We start from the raw sequence: 24,492 nt of genomic DNA on the forward strand, positions 1-24,492 counted from the left end.
ATGTCAGGCACCAGTCCATTTGAGTGTGTGTGTGTGTGTGTGTAACGTAGAGATGGGTCGGTGCCCAGGAGATGGACTGACATCCCTCCAGCTATACTGCCGGACTTGAACCAGCAACCCTCTGGTGTATAAGCCAGGCCCCCGTGGACTCAGGCTGTTTCGCTTTGCGTTTCCGACGTTTGATGGAAGACTTGATCTCTGCAGAACCATCCCGGTGTTCCACAGCTGGTTCCAAACGATGCGCCATGTCCAGAACTCCTGGTGACGAAACTGACGTGCGTGTGTGTGTGTGTGTGTGTGTGTGTGTGTGTGTGTGCGCTGTTCAGTCGCATGTCAGCGCTAGGCGGTGGAGGTCATTACCATCATGGCTGGAAGCATCAGCAGTTTCTGTTTTGTGGATGCGCTGCATCACAAGTTTGAATTAAATCATTCATCGCTCGGCGGGGAGACTCCCCAAGAAGACGCAAAAGAAGTCACACTTAGATCCACGCTTCAGAGGACGCCGCCGGATTTGGCTCCACACGACTGAATCCAGATTAGTGATGTTTGCCCTTTTAAACCCGTGTGTGCACGTCGTGTGCACGGAATTACATAAATCCTGCAATCAAATCCTGCAAGAACCGTTCTATACCATCGTCAGCCAAAGTTTGAAATGACAGCGGTTCCAAAAGGTTCTTGTTCTAGCTCAAGCAGGTTCTTCCTCCCTGCCTTTGCTATATAATAGAATTGTAAAGTCAGCACTATTTTGATGCCACGTCAGAATACGGAAACAATTGATCTTTGCGACGTTGTACGGGAGCGGGAGAAAGACGAGCCCGGCCCGAAGCAGAGAGTCAGATTCATGTTTAATGTTTGCGTAACAAAGAGGCTCTTTAGATGCTTTACAGAAAACAAAGAAGAAGAATGAAACATCAAATGAGAAAAGCAGCATTCCATATTGCCAGCGCAGTGACTGCTAACCTTTAGTATGAAGTCATAGAGGATGTCCAGGGCATTAAACAAGTGCACATGGTGTTTTGATTAACAGGGAACGGGACTCCTGGTGCCTCTGGGAGCGAATCATCTCAAGATCTGCTTCCAGTTTCCCAGGAGGCAAAGACAAGCGTCTCGCCTCGGCTTCAAAAACGAAGCTCAAGATCAAATTCAGAGGGCGCGTGGCTCAGACTGAAACGAGACGCCGGCACACGTGTCGTCACGCACACCGCGTCAAGGCACACACGTTCACTGCATAGTAACGTCTCCTAGCAACGGGACTCAGAAACAGGAACGTTTCAGCTCCTGAACGGAAATGCTCAAACACCGACCAGAACGAGCTGCTCCTGTATTTGTTGTTCAGCCAGCTGAAACTAAGAGGCTCGTTTGAGAGCCGCCAATATCATGGAATAAAATCCGACATCCCAAACATTAACCGTGAAGAAACCAACAGCGCCCTCGACGCAAGAGGGATTTACCGAACAACGAAGGTGCAGCGAATAGAGAGATAACCGAAGCTCATCCGGGTTTTTGACTGTGGGGCTCAACAAAAGAAAGAGTTTGGAGCTGTCCCACTGAGCTCTGGGAAATGAAGTGCCGAGTATTTTACAACTGCATGGCGTGTTTGAGATCATTTAGCAGACACGTCATCAACGTAAATGATCGGCTGTACATTCCTGGCGCCTGATAAACAGGAAACGGGGCGGAATTAGCTCAATTTAATGAGCCAATGGGCTTCCAGAGTACAAAAGTCAATCACGTCGAAATAAGCGAAGTGCATTAATCAAGATGATCCTTTTTTCAAGGACGACTAACATAAAACATTCTTCTGCATGATAAGCATTTTCTGAGGCGACATTCACGCCGTTAGCTGAAGCGGGCAGCTGTCGGATAACAAGCAGGAAAACAAAGACATTTATTAACAGAAGTTCCTCAGTTAAAAACTTCAGAGTAAGGCTGGGAGAATCAAGGCTGAGACTGGAGCTCGTGTTTCAGACCATTGTTTAAAATGTGCAGCAGAGCATGGGACTCACGCGACTCTTACGCACGCACACACACACACACACACGCAAAATAGTACCATACATTCTTGTTCACAGTGGAGTGAAGACCTGGGCTTAATCTAAATCTACGGAAGGATCAGGAACCGTGATGATAAATTGTCAACATTTTAAAACAAGCATGTTTAACACCTTTAAATGAAATACCTGGAAGATACTGCAAAAAGAAGCCGCCATCACATCATCATCGTCATCATCACCACCTGATGAAGACTGCGGAGAACGCACGTCATCTCTGAAAGCAAATACTGAGGAAGGACGTCTTACTGACGATGTAAGAAAGTATCCAGCAAAACCACGAGTCACAAAACAACAACAAGCACATCCTACAAAATAAACACATCCTACAAAACAAACATCCTACAAAATAAACACATCCTACAAAACAACAAGCACATCCTACAAAATAAGCACATCCTACAAAATAAACACATCCTGCATCGTCACTCAAACGCTCATCATTAGCACAGCGTGAGGGAATCAATCAGCCAGTCAGGATCCTATAAAGACGATATATATTTATACATATTTGTAATATACACCACATGTTGGTGTCTGTCTCTGGAATCTGCATGTATAGAGTCAGCCCACATCTGGGGGAACGTTCCACCTACGGGTTGGGTGATTGATTTGATCAACCACAAACTGCTGTCCCGTTTCAAAGCACTTCCTCACGCCGGAATAGGAAGACAGTTCGTGCTTCGTGTCGGCCGCTCCCTGCGTCAGAACCGACAACAATCCGGCAAAACGGCGAAACGCGATTCGTCCCTCGCAGCAGCAGCAGGGGCAAAAGAGAGCGGCTGCATATGAGCAGCCATTTCTGGGCGTCCGAAACGGAGCTTCCGGGACCACGTTCCTAGCTTCCTCTACGTGGGGGGAGGAGTCCAGCGGAGGGGGAGGTGTCGAGGAGGCGGCCGCTTTAATCGCAGGTCCGGTCATCGTTCCGCAGTGGCGAATGTTAGCGTGTCCTTTTAAGTGAATGGGGAATGTAAACATACAAGAGTAGCTCTTTGGCAGAGTGTGAAGAGTCTCGATGGAGGTAGCGGGGGACAGGAGGGGGGGGGGGGGGCGGAGTCTCAGGACAGGTGAGAAGGACTCTCCTGACGGTTAGTCCTACCAGAGGCACTTCTGTGCTGCTGTGCGCACTGGCTGGGGGAAGATTCCACCGCCGCTTCACGTTGCTCCTCCCAGTCAGCGGCGGGGGCCGGAGGAGGCGCCGTGTGTACCGCCGCCGGGGGCTGCACGGCGTCTGGCTGGGGCTTCGGGGACGGGCTCTCCCCTCCTCCCCAGAAAGACCCGCAGAGAGAGTCTGCAAAGACAGGATGCCACAAGGCAGAGGCGTCAACAAAGCGCAGGATGCAAGAACAACCACAGACTAACGAGCGATGGAGCCGCGTTCAGCGGAACAAGCCTCCGTGGCGGATCAATACCTCTACGGATAATCAACAACCTCAACACAAAGAACTTCTCAGAGCATCAGCAACGCTTCCAGCATCCGAAGCGGAGCACAATATTTCATTCTCACCACTAGCGCAGCGTTCTGGAGCGCCGGCGCCGCTCGGCCTTTTATCGTGCGGGGTAAGGAAAGCAGCGGAGGCGTCCCGATTGCCGACGAAGCTCTCCAAGATGGCGTCGTCGCGCTGGCCGTCTGGTAGGCTCTTGTCCAGCGGGTCGTCCCCCCCCAGGTAGGCGTAGGGGCAGTACTCCCGCGTGCGAGAGTAGATGTTGGCGTTGTCGTAACAGTCCGAGCAGATGACCAGCGGAGCCGCGCCACCTAGAAGACAGTGGCGTCCCGCGGGTTCGTTGTTTACACCTCATCCTGTCAGGACTTTAACGTCTGCACCCCTAATCAATCACCAGACCTAATCAATCACTGACATTTATTCTCACAATTAACAAAATCGACTCATTACAACTAAAACTATTTTTTTGAAATGTTCAGAGCAAAAAAATAAATAAATAAATGTATCAAGGCTTTGTTAAACTTAGGAAAATAAAATGTCATTTCCTGTTTCTTACTCCTGGATAAGTCGATATAGAACTTGTTAAAAGTTTAATTCCATCCCTTTACATTAGCCATCATCTCTAGCTACCGTCGCTACATGACAGATGCTAAATAAAAGTGTATGTAACTCATCCCCGATCTGATTGGTCAGACGAGGACAGCCTTTCCTATTCAATTGGCTCAGAGAGGTTATATTAAAATGAATTAGAGACACACATTAAAAGCTGCTTCATTAAAGCACATTTACTCGTGCAGCAGCGTCAGAGGCCACCGACCTGCGGGGTGTCCGGCCAGTCCCTCGCAGGGCTCCCCAGGGTGGAAGCTGCCGTGGCCGGTGAACAGCGAGCCGACCCGGCAGTGCAGCAAAGCGTTCCTCTCCGTCTCCGCCTCACTATTCGTGTCTCCATAACACACTCCTGGGACACACCCGGCGAAGGGTCCAACATAAAACCAGAGGACAGCGTCAGCAGCTTTTTGATGCTAGCCAAACTGGAAACATTTACTGCATGGCTATTTACGGCGAGTGAAAGGCCACTGACATGTCCAATCAACAGGAAGTGGAGGTCTGCTGGTTTTAATTTATACGTTGAGAACGTTCGATGGCCGCAGCCCGACACGGAGTCGACGGGCCTCACCGTCTGTGCCCTTGTGGGCGTATCCACTGGAGAGAGGAGGCACGAGCTGCTGATGGCTGCCGGCCTCAGAGCTGCTGTAGCCTTCCTGCGGCTCTGACAGGGTTCCCTGAGAGGACAGGTAGCTGGGCGTGTCTGCCGGCAGGTTCATCTCATCTGGAACAGACGGAGACGCGGCGCGTTACGCGGCAGGGAGACACGTCTCCGGGCGTTTTATTCTGAACCGCTGACCTGTGTTGGTGATGCTGTAGTCCTCGCTTTTCCTCCGCATGTGATAGATGACGATGACCCAGACCAGCGACGTCCCGACCACGCAGCACACCACCACGATGACCACGATGCCCACGGTGGTCCAGCCGTCCTGGACGTACCCGGAGCCGGTGTCGCAGTTCGGCGACGGCGAGACGCTCAGGTAGATGTGGCCGCGCTCCGTTCCGAGAGTGTTAGACATGATGCAGGTGTATTTCCCCGCGTCCGCGGGACTGGCGTCGACGATGATGAGCAGCTGATTGGCTGCTGCAAAGAAATGGCGCTCGGTGAGAACCAGGAGGCCGTCCTCTTTGGTCCAGTTGAGTCGCGGGGCCGGACTTCCCCCAGCTATACACTGAAGGACGGCGGTTTCACCGCGGGCCACGGTCCGGTCTTCAAGGGGCCGCATGAAGGACGGCGTTTCTACGAGAGAGGGGCGTTATTGATTTACGGTGCGAGGAAATATCAAACTGCCCAGAGGTCAAACGTGTTGTTGTTGTTTATTTAAACACTTGTTTAAGACCTTATTTTCAGCTCCGAGCCTAAACCAGCGGCTCCACCCAATCAGATTGACGCTTTCTCCTTAGCTTCCAGCTGCAGGAAGTTGAGCCGAGCGACTTTAAAGCGGTTAAACAGCAGGAACAGGAAGCAGGCGGGCGACTCACCCAGAACCGTGAGCGTGGCGTTCGCCGACAGGCTGCCGGCGGCGTTCTGAGCGGTGCAGCTGTACACGCCCATGTCCCCCGTCTTCACGTTAGCGATGAAGAAGATGTCATCGTCCGGCATGACGTGCATCCGGCGCTCTCTGGCGGCGGGGAAGTCGGTGCCTCCATCCTTCTGCCAAGCGATTTGGGGAGGCGGGTGACCTTCGGCGGCGCACTCCAGCCGGGCCATCGTCCCCGTGCGGATCGTCAGATCCATGGGCGTCTTGAGAAACGATGGCATCTCTGAATAACGGGGGGGGGGGGGGGGGGGACGACAATGAGGTCAACGGTGAGACGGGGGAGCGGACGCAGCGTGCGGCGTTGTGCGTCCTCACCGTTGACGGTCAGCGCGGCTCTGTGGGAGTAGTTGGAGCCAAAGTGGTTATAAACCACGCACTGGTACCGCCCTTCGTCGGTGAAGTTGACGTGGAGGAGGTGGAGAACGGTGGTGTAGATGAGCGCCCCCTCCTGGTACCGGCCGTAGTTCTGCACCTCCGAATCGTAGAGCACCTCCCCGTCCTTCCGCCACGCCGTGGTCATCGGCGAGTCGCTGCTGCTGGACACCACGCAGCTCAGACTCACGTTGGTCCCTCGCAGCGCCACCGACGTCTCGGGGTGCGTCGTGATGCGGGGCTTCGGGAAATCATCTGAGGAAGAGGAGGGACAGAAAAGAGTTTTACACGAGCTCTGCCAGCTCAGGGAGGGGGCATCTTCAAACGAAGAGGGCGAGAACTAAAGCAATGCATGAAACTAATCACGAAGCTTCGAACCATTTTGTAGAACCCGAAACAAACCGTCTCCTATGGTGGACGCGATTGTGAATAATGTGCGTAAAAAGATGAAGATGAAGAGACTGACCACAAACAAACTCGTCGGGACTGATGGACTGAACGTTGCGCCCGAGGAGACTGGTGGGATGAGCGCAGAGGGCGGAGACAGAGTGCTGGAAGTGGGCGTCGGCTAGCCAGGGAGCCAGCCACTGCATGTGGCAGTCGCACAGCAGGCTGCTGGTGTTCATGATGCTGAGAGCAGGAAGGAAGCGTCAGATCATTTCACCGCCGTCGGAGGCAGAGGGTGACGACGCACAAATGGGGGATGGTGGTGACGGGTTGGTACATGCGACAGTGATTAATGGCACTCCCATTCAGGAGGACAACATGTCATGTCCTTTCTGACATCGACATTTCTCCGAACTGCAGCGAGACCCGAGCGGGCGCCATTTTCACATATTTGTCGATTATTTCCTTCTTCAATTCAGCAGCTGTTCTCACTGCTTTCCTTTTTTCTTCTCCTGCTGCCTTTCATTGGATCCATGACTAAGAGATGACTAGATTCACTACTAACAGCGTTTTAACTTGATACTTTATCCTGAAATACATTTTAATTACTCGGCTGTTGCTGTGGCTGCGTTATCAGGCAAACAGTGCTGTATTGTGTTAAAGCAGCCTCCTATGCACTGACGCCATGACAGAATAAATGCAGAGCGCTGAAAGTAGCGTTACAGTACGAAGGTCAACATCTCATTTTAGTGGCTTTCACTCACCTGGAGGTGACGGCTGAAGCCAGTTTAAGGGGATAAATATGGCTTTTAATTGCAGTCGTAATGAATTTTTAATGAGCAATAAAGAAAAATGAGTGAAGCAACAACAACACAGGGAAGAGGCGGCGTTCAAACGCACACGGGAGGGAGAAGAAGCATTTTAGCTCGACTCACAACACTTGGAGCTTCATACGGGACAACGCCTCGGGGTCTATAGACATGATGCCGTTTTTGCTGAGGTCCCTGCAGAGGCGAGAGAAATACGCATCAGTCGTACCTTTGATCCGAATCGCATCCCACTTCACGAGCACAGCAGCAATAAAAGCCTTCCATCTTCAATCGCTCGCCGTTAACAGATCCTCCGGAGATGGATACTCACAGGTGCTCAAGCTCCTCCAAGCCTTCAAACGCCTTCTTAGTGATGGATTTGATTTTGTTTTGTTGCAGGATTCTGGGAAATTAAGAAGAAGCTTTAGCGGCGTGTCGCTCGACACAGTTGCTGCTGGGTAATCTTTTACTGCTCGTTGGAAATGACGCCGGCAGCTTTTCACCAAGGCGACACTGGCAATAAATAACAAACCGTCTCCTCCAGTCTAAAGCCCAGATCTCGAGAGTAGTGACACATCATTTAAGAAGCAGCGTCTCCTACATTCACGTGATTACAGGACAGCTTAGAAACGGGAAGCGCGTCAAACTCACAGAGTGTTCAGCTTCTTCATGCCGTCAAACACACCGATGGAGTCTTCGATGGCCCAGGAGATTTCATTTTTACGAATGTCTCTGCAAAACAAAGAGCAACGGCTCAGATCAAACCCAAATACAGAAGGGGCGGGGCTTAAAATGCAGCACGTAGAGACAAACCTGACTGATATGGGATGATCAGACTTTAGAACGATTATCTATGAGGAATTGATTTTCAGAACGGCTTCAGAGTTGAGCTTTTATTTCAATAAATCTCAAGGAATGCGAGTCAGTTAACGACAGACGGTCCTCAGGCAACGACAGATCCGTTGCCGAGGTCCCAAAGACCCCGGCGCTATTCATTTCGTCGTTTAATGAAGGTTACGTAATCACCGCCGTTGGTTTCTTTGTTGGTCTGTTAGCAAGACAACTCAGAAAGGGAAACAGATCTTGAATGACATTTTGGTGAAATGTTTGGAATGTTACCAGGAAGGAAGATATCCTGGAATCTGGATCACTTTGATGATCCAGATCATCGTGTGGATGATGCAAACCCAATTACAAGGGGAATGAGCTACTTGGCGGAGGTCTGCGCGCTCGCAGTGCTTTTCTAGTTTGTTTTTCCACCTCTGAAAAAAGATTTGGCCACCGATTCCCTTCTCCCATGGAAGCTCCCAGGACGGTCAAACAAAACAATATGACCCCGTTTGCAGAGCCCTTTTTAAAGGTGGGGCTGGTGCTCCTATAATAAAGGAGCAGAATTATACTGTATAACATGTTTGAACCACGTCATGAGTTTTATGGCACTGCCATTCGGTGAACACATGCAGGAGTTCTTTATGTTAAGGAACAAAAAAACAAGTTCTTCCTGCCAAAGCTGGGCCTGTTGCGTTTTCCGTAGCTACGCTAAGCAGACGCTGAAGTATTGACCAGAGAGTCGAGCTCCGGTTACCTGCTGCTTCATTAAAGCATCCGGCTATGGGGCAGGAAACAGATTTCTCTCGGGTGCAGAACTTACAGTGTGTGCAAGCTGGCCAGGTCGCTGAACACGCCCTCTCCCAAGTGACTGATGGCATTTTCTCCCAGGTTCAGGCTCCCCAGGAGACCTAATCCTACAAAAGCTGTCCCCTCAAGTCTCGACAGATGATTGAAGGATAAATCTCTGCAACAGAGCAAAATCAAAATGAGTTCACGTGCACGCCTTTTATCTTAATCAAACGCAACAATCAAGAATGATGCATCTAAATGAGAGAAACCGTTGCGTGCAGGGGCGAGGACGGCGGTGTAGTTAATCCTACGATCACGACGGGAACATTTCAGAACACTGAGCTAAGGAAAGAAAGCGGAGAAGCCGATTCGCGAAGCAAGCGCACTCACAGCTCCTCCAGCTTCTGGCAGAACTCCCAGGCATCTGGTCGGATGACGGCGACAGCGTTGTGGCCGACCCGCAGGACGCGGAGCATGTGCAGGCCGTACAGCCAACCTTTGTTCACTTCAGTTAGGTTGTTGTGCTCCAGCTCGCTGCGGCACAGACGGGAAAGAGAGGCTGGGATTAGCCAAGACGCTCACCGTCCCGTGAATTATGAGACACCAGTTTAACCAATTGTGCCCTTGTCAGAATGCAGAATGCCTTCCTGACTAATTATCACGCCTCTTTGTGCATCAACAACCCTCCTGATATTCTAAACTACAGTTAAGAGTGAAAGTGTCCTCACAGTTCTTCCATGTTGTTAAGCCCAAAAAAAGCTCCGTCCATGAGCTTGGTGATGCCGTTCCTCTGCATCTTCAGCGACTTCAGTGACTCCATCCCTTTGAAAGTGAGGCTGTCCACTATTTTGATCCTGTTGCGTTTCATTTCACTATAAAAAGAAGAACAATCAGCTTGTTGTTGTTTTTCACTTTACAATTCAGCATTCATACTAAAAAAACAACCAAAGTAATATATCCAAGTCAGATTTACATTTACATGAATCAAGTCTCCGGTTTCAGGCAACAAAACATGGACTTTAGCATCGACATCAACTTACAGGAAGTGAAGCTGCGGAAGCTTGAAGACTTTGGACGGCAGCACAGCCAATCTGTTCCGGCTCAGCTTCAGCGCCAGCAGCGAGCTGGCGATGTTTTCAAAGCAGCCGGGTTCGAGGATGCTGATCTTGTTGTTGCTCAGGTTCCTATGGGACAGAAGAGCCGACACATGAGACCTGAAGCCAGGAGCCAGTCTAAAATGGCTGCCGTTTCCTCACAGGAACTTCAGCGGCAGGGGGGGGAAGGATCCGACGTTGAGCTCGGTGATGGAGTTTGATGTCAGGTCCAGCGTCTCCAAGGAAACGAATGGCTGCAGCTGGTGCATCGACAGTTCTGAGATACGATTGTGGACTCTGAATCATAAGATGACAATCGACTCTTAATTTTAAAAATTAAAATATTGAGCCTGAAGACAGGCTACCTTTAAAAGGTGTAATCCTACCACTGTGAAGAAACATTCACTCGTACCTCAGTACCAAACGACAAAATCGTGTTTCGGGATCAAAGCCTGAAAATGTTAAATTCTTCCAGCAGCGCTTTTCTGTTTTAGCGTAATTTTTTATATTGTTTAACAGAGTAATTTCTTTCTCAAGAGAAGTGGAAACACACACACACACACACACACACGCACACACACAGACACACACACCGTTAGCTGGAAGCAGTTCAGTTTGGAGATGGAAATACAATAAACAATCCTTGTGTGAATCGTGATTGGAGGTAAAGCCTGACTGATCTCTACTCACACCGACAATGACGTGATGTTTGAGGAAGCATCTCCAAGAAAGGGAAGAACTGTCAGCTCGTTGTGATTCATTGTGCTGAAAGAAAATGTGACATCAGAATCAGAACCAGTTTATTGTCAAAGAGGATTCACAGTCGGTAAAGTCGTGCAACGTGCAGCAGTAATGACTAAGTTACAAAAAACACACGAGTACAGAACACATCACAAAACAGCAGCATCTGGAGTGGATACACAGATGTGTATTAGCAGCAGCAAACTAGCGTAATCACGCAGTGCAAACAGAAACAGGACATTTGACCCATATTTAGATCATGGATGTATGGATTTGTAGAAGCAGCATGAGCTCAATTTTATTTTGGAAACTGTAATACAGATTATATTAAACTGAAGGTGCTCCTGCTTCCTAATCTCTTTGCATAGCCACTATGCAAAGACAATAAAGGCGTTCTATTCTATTCTATTCCATACCGAGTAAACACTGGACAGATCGAATAGATCGGAATACGCAGACAGTGACCCCCATTCACAAACTCTCGCGTCTGGAGCGCATCATGAGGCACAACTGCACCGACAGAGGGTCGCGGTGTTCGCCGTGAAGCCCCGTTAACGGAACAGAAGTAACTCCAGCATCCAGCTGTGTACTTACACTTCGGTTATCCCGTCTGGGGGGGTCGGGGGGGCCGCCGTCAGCCTTCTTCTATTGCAGTCCAGAATGTGGGCTTCACGTCGTCCTTTAGAACAAGAACAAGGAGCAGGACAGAAGCCAAGAGCCCGGCTGCTCCAACTCAGGACCAGGAAGACAAGCACCGACGGAATGGACCCGCCTTCCGCCATTTTGAATGTCTCCCCACTGGGCTGCGATGCTTCGTGGCTAACTCGCTTTAACACGCACGCTAATAGTTAAACACGCACCAGTGAATGCGTTTAGTTTCCTATCAGTCCATTGATTACATGCTTCTGGCCGTTCCAGAAAGCTTTTGTCCAACTTGCGTTCGGCATCCCTGCTTTTCTCCGCTTCTTCCCCAAAGCTTGGAATTCTTTCTGCCCCAATCCGGACACCCTCCGGGAGTACCTAACGTGATTCGGTGTCGGGAATACACCGGGACCCTGTTTAACTAGAACATTATTCGATTTAATGTAACGGAATATTATCCCGGTGGAGGCTAACTGTGCTGTATTGCTATTTGCTAGCCCGAAAGAACAACAAAGCGCTTTGAGTTGACGACATCCGATACCCTTCATCCCGCCCCTTTCCAGCACACTTAAACTTGTTCTATTGGTCGGCGGTCGTGCTTGTCAATTCGCTGCACCGATCTGATTGGATCATAGGCCAAATATGATTTCGCTGGAGCCTCCGTTAAAGCTCACAGAAAGTTTTCAGAGCTTTTCTTGTATGGGTTAGGGTGACGTCATTTCCTGGAGCACATGTTTGGTATTCCCCATTTTATTCCCTGTATAGATGCTTTACATTTGAGACAAGTGCACCACCGATTCATTATTATTAAATGTGATGTATTATCACCAAAGTACTTGTTTGAAATATACAACCGTGACTGAAACATTGTAAGGATGGCCGTTTGCAATATTGAAGGTGAATATATTTTTGTATATTTATTATACGCTTAGATAGGTCACATATTACCCCCCCCCCCCCCCCCCCCCCCCCTCGGGAGATCAGAAGACGCTCCTGCTCCTGCTCCGACCTACCTGCCTGCCTGCCTGCCTGCCTGCCTCACCTGCCGCTGTTAACGGTCATTCACGCGTCCAGGGCAGACTTTGTTCTCTCGTGTCAAATTACCACCTGGACTCACGTTTCAGGAATGTGTTTCAGCAACACAAACTGCTCTAGGTCCCCAGTCTGAGGAAAACCAGCCATGCTTCAGGAACATGCGCGCACATGCCGCCTGGATGCGGGTTATCCTCAGAGTCTGCTCCATATTCTTGGTACTTCTCAGGAGGCACACCTGAGCAGGTAAGATCAGTTATCGGTGTTCATATCGGTGTTCCGCGTCTGGCTCGCATTGGCTGCCTTAAAGCGCACATCGGACGCATTTTTTTTTATTTATCATTGAGCACAAATCCAATTTCAAGGCCGACAGAGGGTGAATAATACTGATGTGCGGATCGATACTGAAATATCGACACTTCCAATACTAGCTCTTGTTGCTCTAAAATCAATTATCAAATCAAAATATCGATACTTCGGTCATTTGATGTAAAGTATATGATTAACAGGAGCATAGTGGAAAGTAGCTAAAGTTCTAAACTATTGAGAGCTTGTCTAAATGATCCGGTTGGTGCGAACTACTTTTTCTTCCGCCTGGGTAAGTGCGTAATACGGAAGCGGAGCGGCACTCTGCTGCTCCCGTCAGTCACTCTGGAGCGTAAAAGTCTATTTCAGCTCCACTAACAGCCAAGACTTGTAGCAATTAGGTTTATTAGGTTTCCTAAAGAATTGATCATTTAAAGGGGATTACAAAGACAAGGTGTCATTAGATTATATATAGAAAATATATATATTATAACAAACTTATGAATGAGGGAAAGAAAGTGTCAGTGTTTACTTGTTAACATTTTCATGTAAGCTTTCATTTTTATAGCTGTATTGTAAATAAATGAGGTTGCTATACTTCTGAACTTATAAAGTTCTGAGTTCAAAATAAATAAATTGCTCTGATGTCCGTTATTCTTTATGAACCTATGATTTAATTAGAATTCACTACTTTTTTATTTATTTACCAGACAGGTTAGTGTTACTCGGTATCGGATTACATCTCTCGTGAATAAACAGAGGGGAGGGTGTGTCAGAAGAAAAGAACAGCAGAGGTGAGTGCGCGTGCACGTGCGAAAAAGGAGAAGAGGGTGGGGTGGAAACTGGTGACCCAATCAGCAAACGGGAACCTTGCAACCATCAGCGCCTTCATCGTCACTTGTTTAGTCCGGACAAATTCGTCTGTCAGTCTACCGATCAACCGAAGGCCGTTGACACCAGGCACGTCTAAAACCCTGCAGCCATGACGCTCCCTCGGACCCTCAGAATAGATTATGGCAAGAAGATAGAGTTCGTCTGCGTGGTGGGATCGGAGCTCAGCGTGAACCTGGACAGGTAGGACCTCGTTCTGGAGACGTTTATTATAAATGTGCTGTTTCACTAAGACAATAGATTTCGTCTTTTGCCAGTGCCCTATTGTTGCACCGTCAGCATATGTAATTACGTATATTACATGTTGCAGTGAGCGATCAACGGCTTCACTGAGCAGAGAGTTAAAAACGTTAATTCTATACCGAAATGCAAACCAGTCGGTCCAGTTTCCCCCCATTTCCAAGTTGATTCAGTAAACACAGAACCGAAGCAGTCAGCGTTTAGCGCCTGGCGCCGTGACCATGATGGATGTTCAGATGCTCTGCTTTAATCTAAGTCTGTTTCCTGGAGGTGCGTGTTCTTTCCTACCACGGATTGTTACTCTACTTTACTATTATTACTCGTTCATAATGAAGGGCGGCCTTTTGTTTTGAGCATGGAAAAGAACAACAGTCCTCTGTGGCTGCATGAAATGCTTTTGTTGGTGCAAAGAGAAAGTGAACTGTTCTTCCTTTCTGGCTCGAGCCGACACAGTAACAGCGATTGATTGCACAATGGGCGGACTGTGGGGGCCTGGCATCTGGCCTGATGGGATGCCCTGGAGCTCGTGTTGCGGAATCTTGAGAAACACTTTGACTTTTTAAAGTCTATCTTAGACGCTGTTGACCGAAATGATCGTTCATTTGTTCATCCGGGTAAGCTAAAACAGGTAAAACTCCGACTGCACACGACGAGAGGAAGAATTCATGATCTTTCATTCACCTTCATGCGAGTCGCACAAGGAGAATGTTTCTCACAGCCTGTTTGAACGGGAGGAAGAATCGGATCCTCGTGCGTTTTAAGCAGCCATCATGTCACTCAGCTAATCGCCCATGTAATTGCTGACCTGTGGTTTAGAATGTCAGCTCCAGTAGTGATTTAGAATACGAGGTGTGTTGCTCCTTCTGCGCCGGGCAGGGCAGGTCCTCACCTGCAAGTCATGCAGTGAGAAGCATCAGGTTGCAAACAAACAAGAAGATGGGGCAAGTCCCGCCCACGGCTCTTTATTTACTCCCTTCTTTCCAGCTGTCATCCTATACTGACTCCATTATGACAAAGGCAGCCACTTTGTTTGGCCAGCAGCAATTCAAGTTGAGCTATGCCCCAGCTGCACACACGGGCGGCGACAGATGTGCGTTTTCAGCAGCAGCGTGGATTTGATGCACTTTTTTATTTGTTTGTATGTTCAAACGATATTATCCTGCCGTTTCCCAGGAATGCCCCTCCGAAGTCCAAATTCTTCTCCGTCAAGTGCTCTCCCGACGTCCAGCACAGCGTCCACCCTCCCCCCACGGAGGCATCCCTCCTCTCCCCCATCCCTCTCAATGGAAACTCAACGCTGCTGTTCACCATGAGCCGCGCCAGCGAGCATGAGAACGATAACAAGGTGAATTTGCAGAGCGTGCGACACAAACTGCCACCAAGCAATTCAGATGTTTGGGTTTGAGGCACCACGAAAAAGGATTTTTTTTTTTACCCCAATATTTTATTTTATTTTTTGCAGTTTCTGTAAAATTGTGTGCCAGTAATTTGGAACAGTTCTGCAGCATCTGCTTTTCATGTATAGAACATTAGTTGGTTTTCAGCCGAAAAATGATACAAAATTAAGAGCCAGAAGGAAATTCCTGATTTTTGAGTTGGACCTGGCGTAAAACGCCACATCCTGTTTTTTACTTCCATGTGTAGTGAATCTTCAAAGTTTTATTTGTGTGTGTTTTTTGTTTAATATTTCATTGCCGTTTTCAATATAAATGGCATGTTCTCTCTTTTTTTTTAGTTGTCTGTTCGCTACTATGACGAGAATAAAAAGGATTTGGGGAAAGCAGTCCTACACCTGACAGCAGTTGGTGAGTAAAAATAAATCAAATCTTTTGTTGACGTCAACATCGTTGATTTGCATACATAGTCTTACTGTCCTGTGATATGAACCATGATCTGGAATCATTTTGTGACATGATGATAAAATGCATTTGTCCCACAGAGATCTCTCTGGACGTGGACGCTGATAGAGACGGTGTTGTGGAGAAAAACAACCCCAACAAGGCGAGTTAAGATCAATCAGTCGGACGACGCTGCAAAGTCCAACGCACAAAAACACTTTTTAAACTCTTCAGGGGTCCTGGAAGTGGGGTCCTGATGGGCATGGGGCCATCCTGCTGGTCAACTGTGACTGCGAGCGGTCCTACTGGAAGAAGCCAGACAACATGCAGAAGGCCGGTGCCGTCACCCGAGTGTCAGGTAGCCGAGTCTACCTTCTCCTTTATCCATCGCTTTGTCTGTCTTCCTGCTGGAGATTTTTCCACAAGTGTTAAGTCGTTTGGTCCGGTGAGCTTTCACACCGCATACGAACCGAACCAGGGTTCCCTTGCAAGCGAACCGAGACCCGCGTTTTCAGGCGGACCAGAGTTCGCTTGTTTGGTCTGCACCGTTTCAAGCTCTGGTGTGGAAGCGACTTCCATCTCAAGGCCACCTATAGTTTAACACAATCCTGCAAACACGCGGATCAACCGGAAATCAAACTCAAGCCCTTAAAGAAGTGTTGCATGTGCATTTCTAAATCTCGGTTTGAACGTTGCTGTCGCTCCTTGTGGCTCTGCAGATCTGAAGGACATGTCTCTCATGGTGTTGCGGACCAAAGGGCCTGCCAAACTCCCAGAGGGCTACAAGCTCACCATGCACATTTCTCAGGGCGATGCGGAGGGTGTTCGCGTCTTCAGGTCCAAGGCGCCCCCAGTGGTCGTTTCTAACTCCTGTGAGTGAAGACAAGAGATGTAAAAACCCCGGCACGGATAGCATGTGGCTACTTAAGCCGAAAAAACCGGGCGCTTAAAGAACTATGTGTTATCTTTGTTTATGACCTCCGCCAAGGTGGTTATGTTTTTTGCCCGTCCGTCTGTTAGCAAGATGCAGGGCGGGGTCCTCTATCTCACCGGCGGATTTCTTCTGGATCGGATCCAGAATGGAGTCGGTCACTTTTACTTTACAATTTACATGGTGCATGTTGTGTACTTAGCAGCCTGTTATACCAGCTTGGTAGCAGAAGATTGCAATAGACCAATAACATTTGTACCCCCCCCCCCCCCCCGCTCTAATGGTTCAGATAAAAGCCTCGCAGTCTGAACTTGCTCCCTGAAATGCTTAAATCCCACCGAGCTTTTCTACTTGAGCCAGGCGCCTCTTTCTGAATCTTTCTCTTGGTCCTGTTTAGTCGGGAGCCTCTTCTACAACGACTTTGTGAAGGACTACCCTCTGGTTCTGAGCAAGGAGGCCTTGTCCGAGGACGTGCTGTACCTGGGAGGTGACTCGGAGCTGAACTTTCACGTGGAGGGCCTAAAGTTTCCTGATATCGACTTTGATGGGTTCATTCGCATTAACCTGAGTGTGTTGGAGCCCATCTCGAAAGTAAGATCGAGTTTGCGTTGTCTTCAGTACGCTGTTTAATCATCCCTTTTTTTTTTTACTTGTAACGTTATGTAAAATATTTTATAACCAAATTGTGTCCAAAGATTGTTCTTTGACTACATGTCAAGGCTTTCAGACACGCCTCACTCCCAGCAAAGTTTGTATAAGATAAGACTTTTATCAAAGCCAATATTTCCTGCACCTGGAAGGAACTTTTGTGTTGATCCTAACATGCGGCTCATTTTTCTTCCGTCAAAATCCACGTGAAGTTGAATTCATTTTCTCGCATTACATTGCCTGCGTAACCGATTTGAAATGGCGGTCTCTCTGATGCGTTGGCAGGGTGTCCCGGAAACGCCCATTTTCACAGACCAAGTTGTGTTCAGGGTCGCTCCGTGGATCATGACACCCAACACCCTTGAGCCGATAGAAGCAGTCGTCTGCAGGTGAGAAGGGAAGCATGATTACTGAAGAGGGGTGTCTCATCGGGAGGAGACACTTGATTCTGAATTAGCATTGTAAAATTGCAAGGAAATTGCAAGACATTAAAGGTCCCATATTGTGAAAAACTCACTTTTCCCATGTTTCTACACTATTATGGTGATTTTGGGTCCTTACCAACCCAAAAACAGCAAAATAAACAATCAAGTCAACCATCAGGTCAAGATGTGCGTGCACATGCATCCATTTTTATTCCGTCCTGAGATTATTGCCGTCATCACGCCGTGTGTGTGTGTAGAGACACTATCCCCCTGATTGCGCTCCGCACGTCCAGCTCTCCCTCTGTCTGCATCCACTCTGTTGAAGAAGTAGAGCAGAGTGGATAAAGTTTACTTTTTGTGGTAATGTTCCGGTGAAAATTGCCAAAAATGTTTTTGTTTGCGCTAAAAACGTCCATCACGGTTACCATGGTAGCGTGCATGTACGCATACTTGCTATGAACGGACTTTTGCTTCCGGGTTTAGAGCATTTCTGACAGAGCTGTTTGAGACAGAAATGAGGGACGCTGTCCTGCAGCATCTGTTTGAGACAGAAATGAGGGACGCTGTCCTGCATCATCTGTTTGAGACAGAAATGAGGGATGCTGTCCTGCAGCATCTGTTTGCTATTTTGACCAGAGACTGGCACAGATATTTCATACAAGTGTTTTGGAACTGCATTAACTTGTGGAAAAAGGTTATAATAATAAAGCAGGATGTGGCAAAGTTTGATTCCCCCCCCCCCGCGTTTCAATTCGTGTTGTTTTCTTCTCCTATTATTTGTATTTTTTAATGTACCTAAGCACCAAATGGAGCAGCACTTCTAATCTCATTGTATATTCACTATGCAATGACAATAAAGGCGTTCTATTCTATTCTCAGCACATCTGACAACTACCAGTTCCTCAAAGGAATGAGAATGCTGGCTGAGGAGAGTGGATGCAAACTTAAAATTTGCCACGAGTATATGAACAGAGGAGATCGCTGGATACAGGTGGCTACTTTAAATACATCACACGCTCATTCTGATTTCAGTAGCTGGAAGTTTCGCTGTAAATTCCCTGATTTTATTTTTAATGTGTGAAAGGTTTCATGAACTAAACAGACGGTATTACAGCAAAATGAACAAATGACATGCTAGAATGAAAAAGAACTGCATGAGTGGAGCCCGAGTCAAACACACAGAGATCTGGGTTCGTCTCCACCTGGGGGGCCTTTCCTGCTTTGTCTTGACATGTCAGGATCTTCCCACATTCCAAAAAAAACCACAATCTTGTTGTGCTGATGGCTGTCAGTTGTCCATGCATGCGATGTGACTCGTGCATCTCGTCTTCAGGATGAGCTCGAGTTCGGCTACATTGACTCCCCTCACCAAAGCTTTCCCGTCGTTCTGGATTCCCCTCGGGATGGGAAACTTCTCGACTTCCCTTATAAGGAACTACTGGTGAGTATTTTTGGAATCCTAATTTTCTGGTGTCAAGGTTTTCTTTTTCTTGTCACTTATAACTCCAATTTTTGTTTTAACCATGCACCCCCCCCTCCCTGTGACTTTTTACACTTATCGGCTGTAAGGGGGAGAGGGCAGGGGGGGGGGGCGTTCCTGTTTATTCACCATGAGTCGCCGTTTAAGATGGGAACATCTGACAGCTGGTTTAACAGTAGTCCCCCACCTCCCCCCAGCGAAATAGGAAATCTTGTAAAAAAAAAAACTTGAGTATAGAATATTTGTACTCCTGCATGTCTGGATGGGATCCCTAACCGCTCCTTTGTCCTCAGGGCCCCGACTTTGGCTATGTGACAAGAGTACCTGAGAGAACAGACGTGAGCAGTCTTGACTCCTTTGGCAATCTGGAGGTTAGTCCTCCTGTCACCGTGAATGGAACAAGCTACCCCCTGGGCAGAATCCTCATTGGAGTAGCCTTCCCTACGTGAGTTTGCAAAGAGGAGAATGGGCTCTGGGCCTTTTTATCTTCTTACCTTGAATGACCTTCTGTTTGTTAGCGCGCCGCCAAAGGAATTCTTTAACCTGTTGTGAGCTGCTTGGAAACAAACAGCCAGACATTTGTTCGTGTCCTGCTCCGTGTTCGAGGCTAAAGCCTTTCAAGCCGTTATTTGCTCAGATAGCATGTCAACACAGGTTTTTAAAGATGGGGTTTGGTGGTGAGTCAATCAACAGTCGACTTTGCATGTGGGTCGGTTGCTTTTTGACGTTGTTCACATTTACATGAAAGGGTTCTCAGAACTAGCAGAAGGTTCCTCATCTATATCGGGTTGATGCATGTGGTCGCTGTTGTAAAGCGTAACATATGACTTGTGATCACGTGACCTTCTTGAAGGACGACGAAAGGACGAAACATGACCAAGGTGGTTCAGGACTTCTTGTGGGCTCAGAAGGTCCAGGAACCTGTCGCCTTGTTTTCTGACTGGCTCTATGTCGGCCATGTCGATGAATTCATGTCTTTTGTTCCTGCGCCTGACAGAAAGGTAAATATGTGTGTGTGTGTGTGGGGGGGGGGGGGGGGGGGGGGGGAACCATGTGCATTGTTGAACTGAAACATGAAACCCAGATGGTCCTCGCTCAACGGCGGAGACCCCGCCGCTAAACGATTTTGTCGTTAAAGGAAACCCCCGTTTGTGTACCGTAGTCAATAAAGGTTTACCCCGCGATGCGCTGGCGACGCTTCCGGTTTATGTCCCGCCTCTCGCCCATAGAGAAGCTGGGATAGATCCGAGCAACAGCCGTGAAGCCGGAAGGCGGATAAAAGGGACGTGAAAATGAATCGATGAATGAAGAAATGCTCACATTCGCATACGGGTGGGCCACTTATACTGTACACATTTACGCACTCGCCCATAACTCCGCTGAGAGTGCATTCCTTGTGACAGCGATTTCTTGTCGTCAAAAACGCAGACGTTTAAATTTCGAACAGCCTGTTGTGTGTACGTCGGTAAGTGAGGACCGTCTGTAGTCAGAATGCACAAAGATGGACGTTGCTGTTATTAGCGCTGTGCTCATGTACGAGACGGCCGACGCTAGCGTAAGCACCGTTGTTTTGTTTGCACAGGGCTTCCGGATGCTGCTGGCCAGCCCAGACGCGGGCTACAAACTATTCAGAGGCTTACAGAGCGACGGGCATGGAAAAGCCAAGCTCTTTGATGGTACGGGTTCTGGCAGTAGGGTGCTGAGTCTACCAGTCATCATGCTTAACATTTACTCCGAAAATCCTTTCCAAAAGGTGTTGAAGATGAAGAGCCAATAACGGTGGACGAGATCCTTGATAATAGTGGTCTCCATTCTCAAAACTGCTACGTCCAGGTGGGTTTGTTGTCCCTGGAAGCAGGGATTCCATCAAATTTGGTACATTTGTACATTTCATGGTCGGGGGTGTATTTCAATCGATCTAACTAAGACCATGGTTACGTGTCGTTGGAATTTCCCTGCATCGCACCTAGAAGACTAAGCCTAAAATGATTTATTAGACCTTTCTTGCCTAAAGCATGAGTCGGACCGTGTATCATACGATGCCTGTATAGATATATATCTGTTTCAGCGCTCTGGTTTTTGGACCACCTGTGCTTTAAAAATGCAATGAAGCTAGCCACACCTCTTTCAGGAAGTGGATGTGACTTGGGTTTGTCAGGGTTTGATAGGTGGAGAGAGCCGAGCCCCGTGGGCAGAGGCCCAGCCACAAGACACGGGGCTCAGGGCGGGGCTAAGGTAACACCATACCAGGCAATGTCACGGTCCTTGTAATTCCTTCATAGGAGTTTTAGAACTGCTCTTAGTCTGATCCGTCGTCCTGTTTGCCATTGGAGACGATAAGGCAGTTTTATTGCTGTTTTGTTGTGGCTGTATACCTTCGTCCACGATGTGCTTTTGTTTGCAGCACACGAAGACACTGAGTATGCTGGTGTTGTTATTCTTGTTGCTTCGCATTGAGCGCTACCTAACAACTGTCCCCTCCTGCTTGGTCCCAGAGCTGCATTGACTGGAACAGAGATGTCCTGAAGAGAGAGCTAGGCCTGGAGGATGAGGATATCATCGACCTGCCAATCCTCTTCAAGCTTGTGGTGGGGAAGGATAAGTCGACCCAGTTCAGAGCAGTGGCCTACTACCCTGACATGGTGTGTTCAGACAGTCGGCTTGTGATGGACTCACCAGCAAATCAATCTAAGAGGTGATTGTGCCACTGTGAGTCTCGTGCCTCCTCTCTTTCCAGGTCAACATGATCGTCTTGGGAAAGAACCTTGGCATCCCAAAGCCCTATGGCCCCAAGGTGAATGGTCGCTGTGCTCTGGAGGCTGAGATGTGCTCCCTGTTGGAGGGCCTGGGCCTAAATTGCACGTTCATTGACGACTTTGCGTCCTACCACAAAAGGCTTGGCGAGGTACACTGTGGCTCCAATGTCCGCAGGAAGCCATTTGAAATGAAGTGGTGGAACATGGAGATGTGAACCCTATGCCCTCGAGCAAACACACGATTCTAGATAAAAAGGGAGGTGTGGCATAAAAGATTAATGAATATTTAAGAGGTGCAGAAGCAACAAGTTACGTCAGCAAGGAAACAAAATGAAAAGGAGAGGATGTTTAAAAATAAATAAATAAATCTTTAAATCTGAACTGTATCTTGAAACGTTGCACTGTTGACAACTGCGGCAAAAACGACTGGGCTAAATAAAAGCATCGACCCCTCAATTGGTGATTAATTGAAATAGTGCTTTAATCAAGCTGGCTCTGAAGCAGTCATTCAGGAGGGCCTCCAGGCTTGTATTAGATCGTCCCCACCCACACATTAAAGCCTCCTGTCCCATGAACTTCTCCATTTTCCAACTAATAGTTTTCGTAATATCTTCTGCCCTTTTCCAGCATTTTATCCCTATGCTTTATTTTAATCAGCATTTGCTCTAGGGTCAATTAGAAATGCAGGAACCAGTTCAGTTTAACTTATATGCATATTCATCTTTTTATTTACAACAAAAAAATAAGTGAACAGCAATATTTACAATTGTTTTGAACAAGAGCTAAGGAGACAAGAAAAAAAACAACACAATCATTTGAATGTAGCACATGGAGGAAAAACTCCCACACCTGACTGGTGGCGTAGTGTCAGCGCAGTAAAATGAACGATAGCACACAGTGATGTGCTGCAATACTACACAGCCACAGGAGGGCGCTCATCAACCACTCAAGCATCTCCCAAGTCCAGAAACGAATAAATTCAAATATTGTTTCGCAAAACGTTTTTACCGGGCTGTATTTGAATGCACCATTTGTCATAATTACAGAAGACTTGTCAATATATTTATCCTTTTCTAACGAGTCAAACGCATGACGTCTCCTTCCTTCAGTCATTTCTATCCATAAACTCTGTGATTGGTTTGTCTGTTTTGCAAAAAGTCTCCATCTTCTCAGACCTTTGGAACTTTTACAGACTGTAACTGCTGCCCATTGGCTCCCATTGCAGAATGCACTTTGCATCCTCTTCATTCATGCCACTGAAATAAACCGTCCCAGCTAAAAGTGTGTCTCGTCTTTCCTTTGTAACAAACAACATTAAAACATCGAGTTCTCACCACAACAGCCGCAGCGTTCATTGGAGCAGATGTGTTCAGATTCTACCTACCTAGTTTTACATTCAGTCGCCAGCTGGCGCCGCTCCTGAATCCGAGCCTCCTTCGAAGCAGCTCCAGTGACGCAATCGTTAGCAAGGCAGCTTCAACATGAGTCACAGTGTAATTCAGTATTTAAAATAATACGTACGCCTATGTCCCGCATGGCACCAGTCTGCAGAGGAGAGGCCAGTTTACACCATGCACAGACGGCTGCATACACACACCTGCACACAGGCATCAAATCAATAAGCGGTGTGTGTGTGTGTGTTTGGAGACGAGGTGGCTTAATGACGGTCCTGCTGAGGGCGCTACAGAATGATTCCAATAAATGGTCAATAGATGACGTGTTGAAAGAGAACTTTTTTTTAATGCAGACTTTATGTAAAAATATTGTAATTTAGAAACAGCAGTTTTTCTAACATGCAAATTAGATGAATTGGTGACAGTAAATTTCCCATAGGTGAGTGTGTTGAGAATGATTGTCTCTCTGTGTGTGGCGATGAACTGGCGGCTTGTCCAGGCGTGTACGCCGCCTCTGGCTCGTTGACTGCTGGGATCGGCTCCAGCACGACCCCTGACCCGGGTAACGGGCCACAGCGGTTCCGAAGGATGAATGAATGAAGAATTCACCCATCATGGATGGAGGAGCATCATCACAGGCATCCTCCATGCAAAAAACAGGGCAGAAGCCAGAGTACACAGAGTACAACAAATATCCAGTGCAGTACAGCAGAAGAACAGACCAGCTAACAAAACACCAAATGTTTCCTGAAAGACAGCAACACACACACACACACCCGGTACACCATAGATTAGTCCACGTACAATAAATATCACAGCGGGATGTTGGGCTCTCCTCAGCTGTTTGATCGGAGTTACACGATTAAACCGTTAGAATCTTTAAAGCAGGAAACAGACAATTCCAGACCTCGCTGGGCCTGAAGCGAGAGCCCGTCTCCGCCTTCAGCTCAGCGGCGAGGCTGCACGGGGGGGTTCATGCCGCTTGCAGTCAGCATTCACGACGATGGAGGGGTGAGTTCATGGAGCTGGGTGCCCCCCCCCGCTGTGCCAGGCAGTCTTTTAATCTGGCTGCTATGTCCGCTTCTCTCCAGCATCGCGGTTCGGCACGTCACGTGGCCCCCCCTCAGTCTGATTTTGGGAATAGCAGCATCCCGTCGGAATGCTGGGGTTGGTGTAGAGAAAACGGTGAAGGAGTTGTAAGAATGTAAGAAATAACAAATCGCCATGTCTGACCTGCAAAAGG

The 24,492-nt window shown here is 48.0% G+C and overlaps 2 protein-coding genes across 2 annotated transcripts; one reads left to right on the forward strand and one right to left on the reverse strand.

Moving 5' to 3' along the window:
- Positions 1–3,109: 3,109 nt before the first annotated feature.
- lrig2 (leucine-rich repeats and immunoglobulin-like domains 2) lies at positions 3,110–11,448 on the reverse strand. Its single transcript, XM_068742018.1, has 18 exons — positions 11,261–11,448; positions 10,616–10,690; positions 10,088–10,222; positions 9,872–10,015; positions 9,560–9,703; positions 9,222–9,365; positions 8,863–9,006; positions 7,863–7,943; positions 7,543–7,614; positions 7,338–7,406; positions 6,482–6,645; positions 5,959–6,270; positions 5,585–5,866; positions 4,902–5,342; positions 4,674–4,826; positions 4,314–4,454; positions 3,559–3,807; positions 3,110–3,342 (listed from the first exon to the last, which is right to left on the reverse strand). Exons 1-18 carry the CDS (start codon positions 11,446–11,448, stop codon positions 3,110–3,112), a joined length of 3,171 nt encoding a protein of 1,056 aa, XP_068598119.1.
- A 2,133-nt stretch (positions 11,449–13,581) lies between these two features.
- padi2 (peptidyl arginine deiminase, type II) lies at positions 13,582–23,136 on the forward strand. Its single transcript, XM_068742319.1, has 16 exons — positions 13,582–13,720; positions 14,951–15,122; positions 15,513–15,582; positions 15,717–15,778; positions 15,850–15,973; positions 16,335–16,487; positions 16,944–17,137; positions 17,480–17,583; positions 18,499–18,610; positions 18,953–19,060; positions 19,393–19,544; positions 19,953–20,100; positions 20,682–20,775; positions 20,853–20,932; positions 21,595–21,741; positions 21,837–23,136. Exons 1-16 carry the CDS (start codon positions 13,629–13,631, stop codon positions 22,068–22,070), a joined length of 2,046 nt encoding a protein of 681 aa, XP_068598420.1. The 5' UTR covers positions 13,582–13,628; the 3' UTR covers positions 22,071–23,136.
- The last annotated feature ends 1,356 nt before the right edge of the window (positions 23,137–24,492 follow it).

This window comes from Brachionichthys hirsutus, chromosome 8 (genome assembly GCF_040956055.1).
Source record: "Brachionichthys hirsutus isolate HB-005 chromosome 8, CSIRO-AGI_Bhir_v1, whole genome shotgun sequence".
NCBI classification, from domain to species: Eukaryota; Metazoa; Chordata; class Actinopteri; order Lophiiformes; family Brachionichthyidae; genus Brachionichthys; species Brachionichthys hirsutus.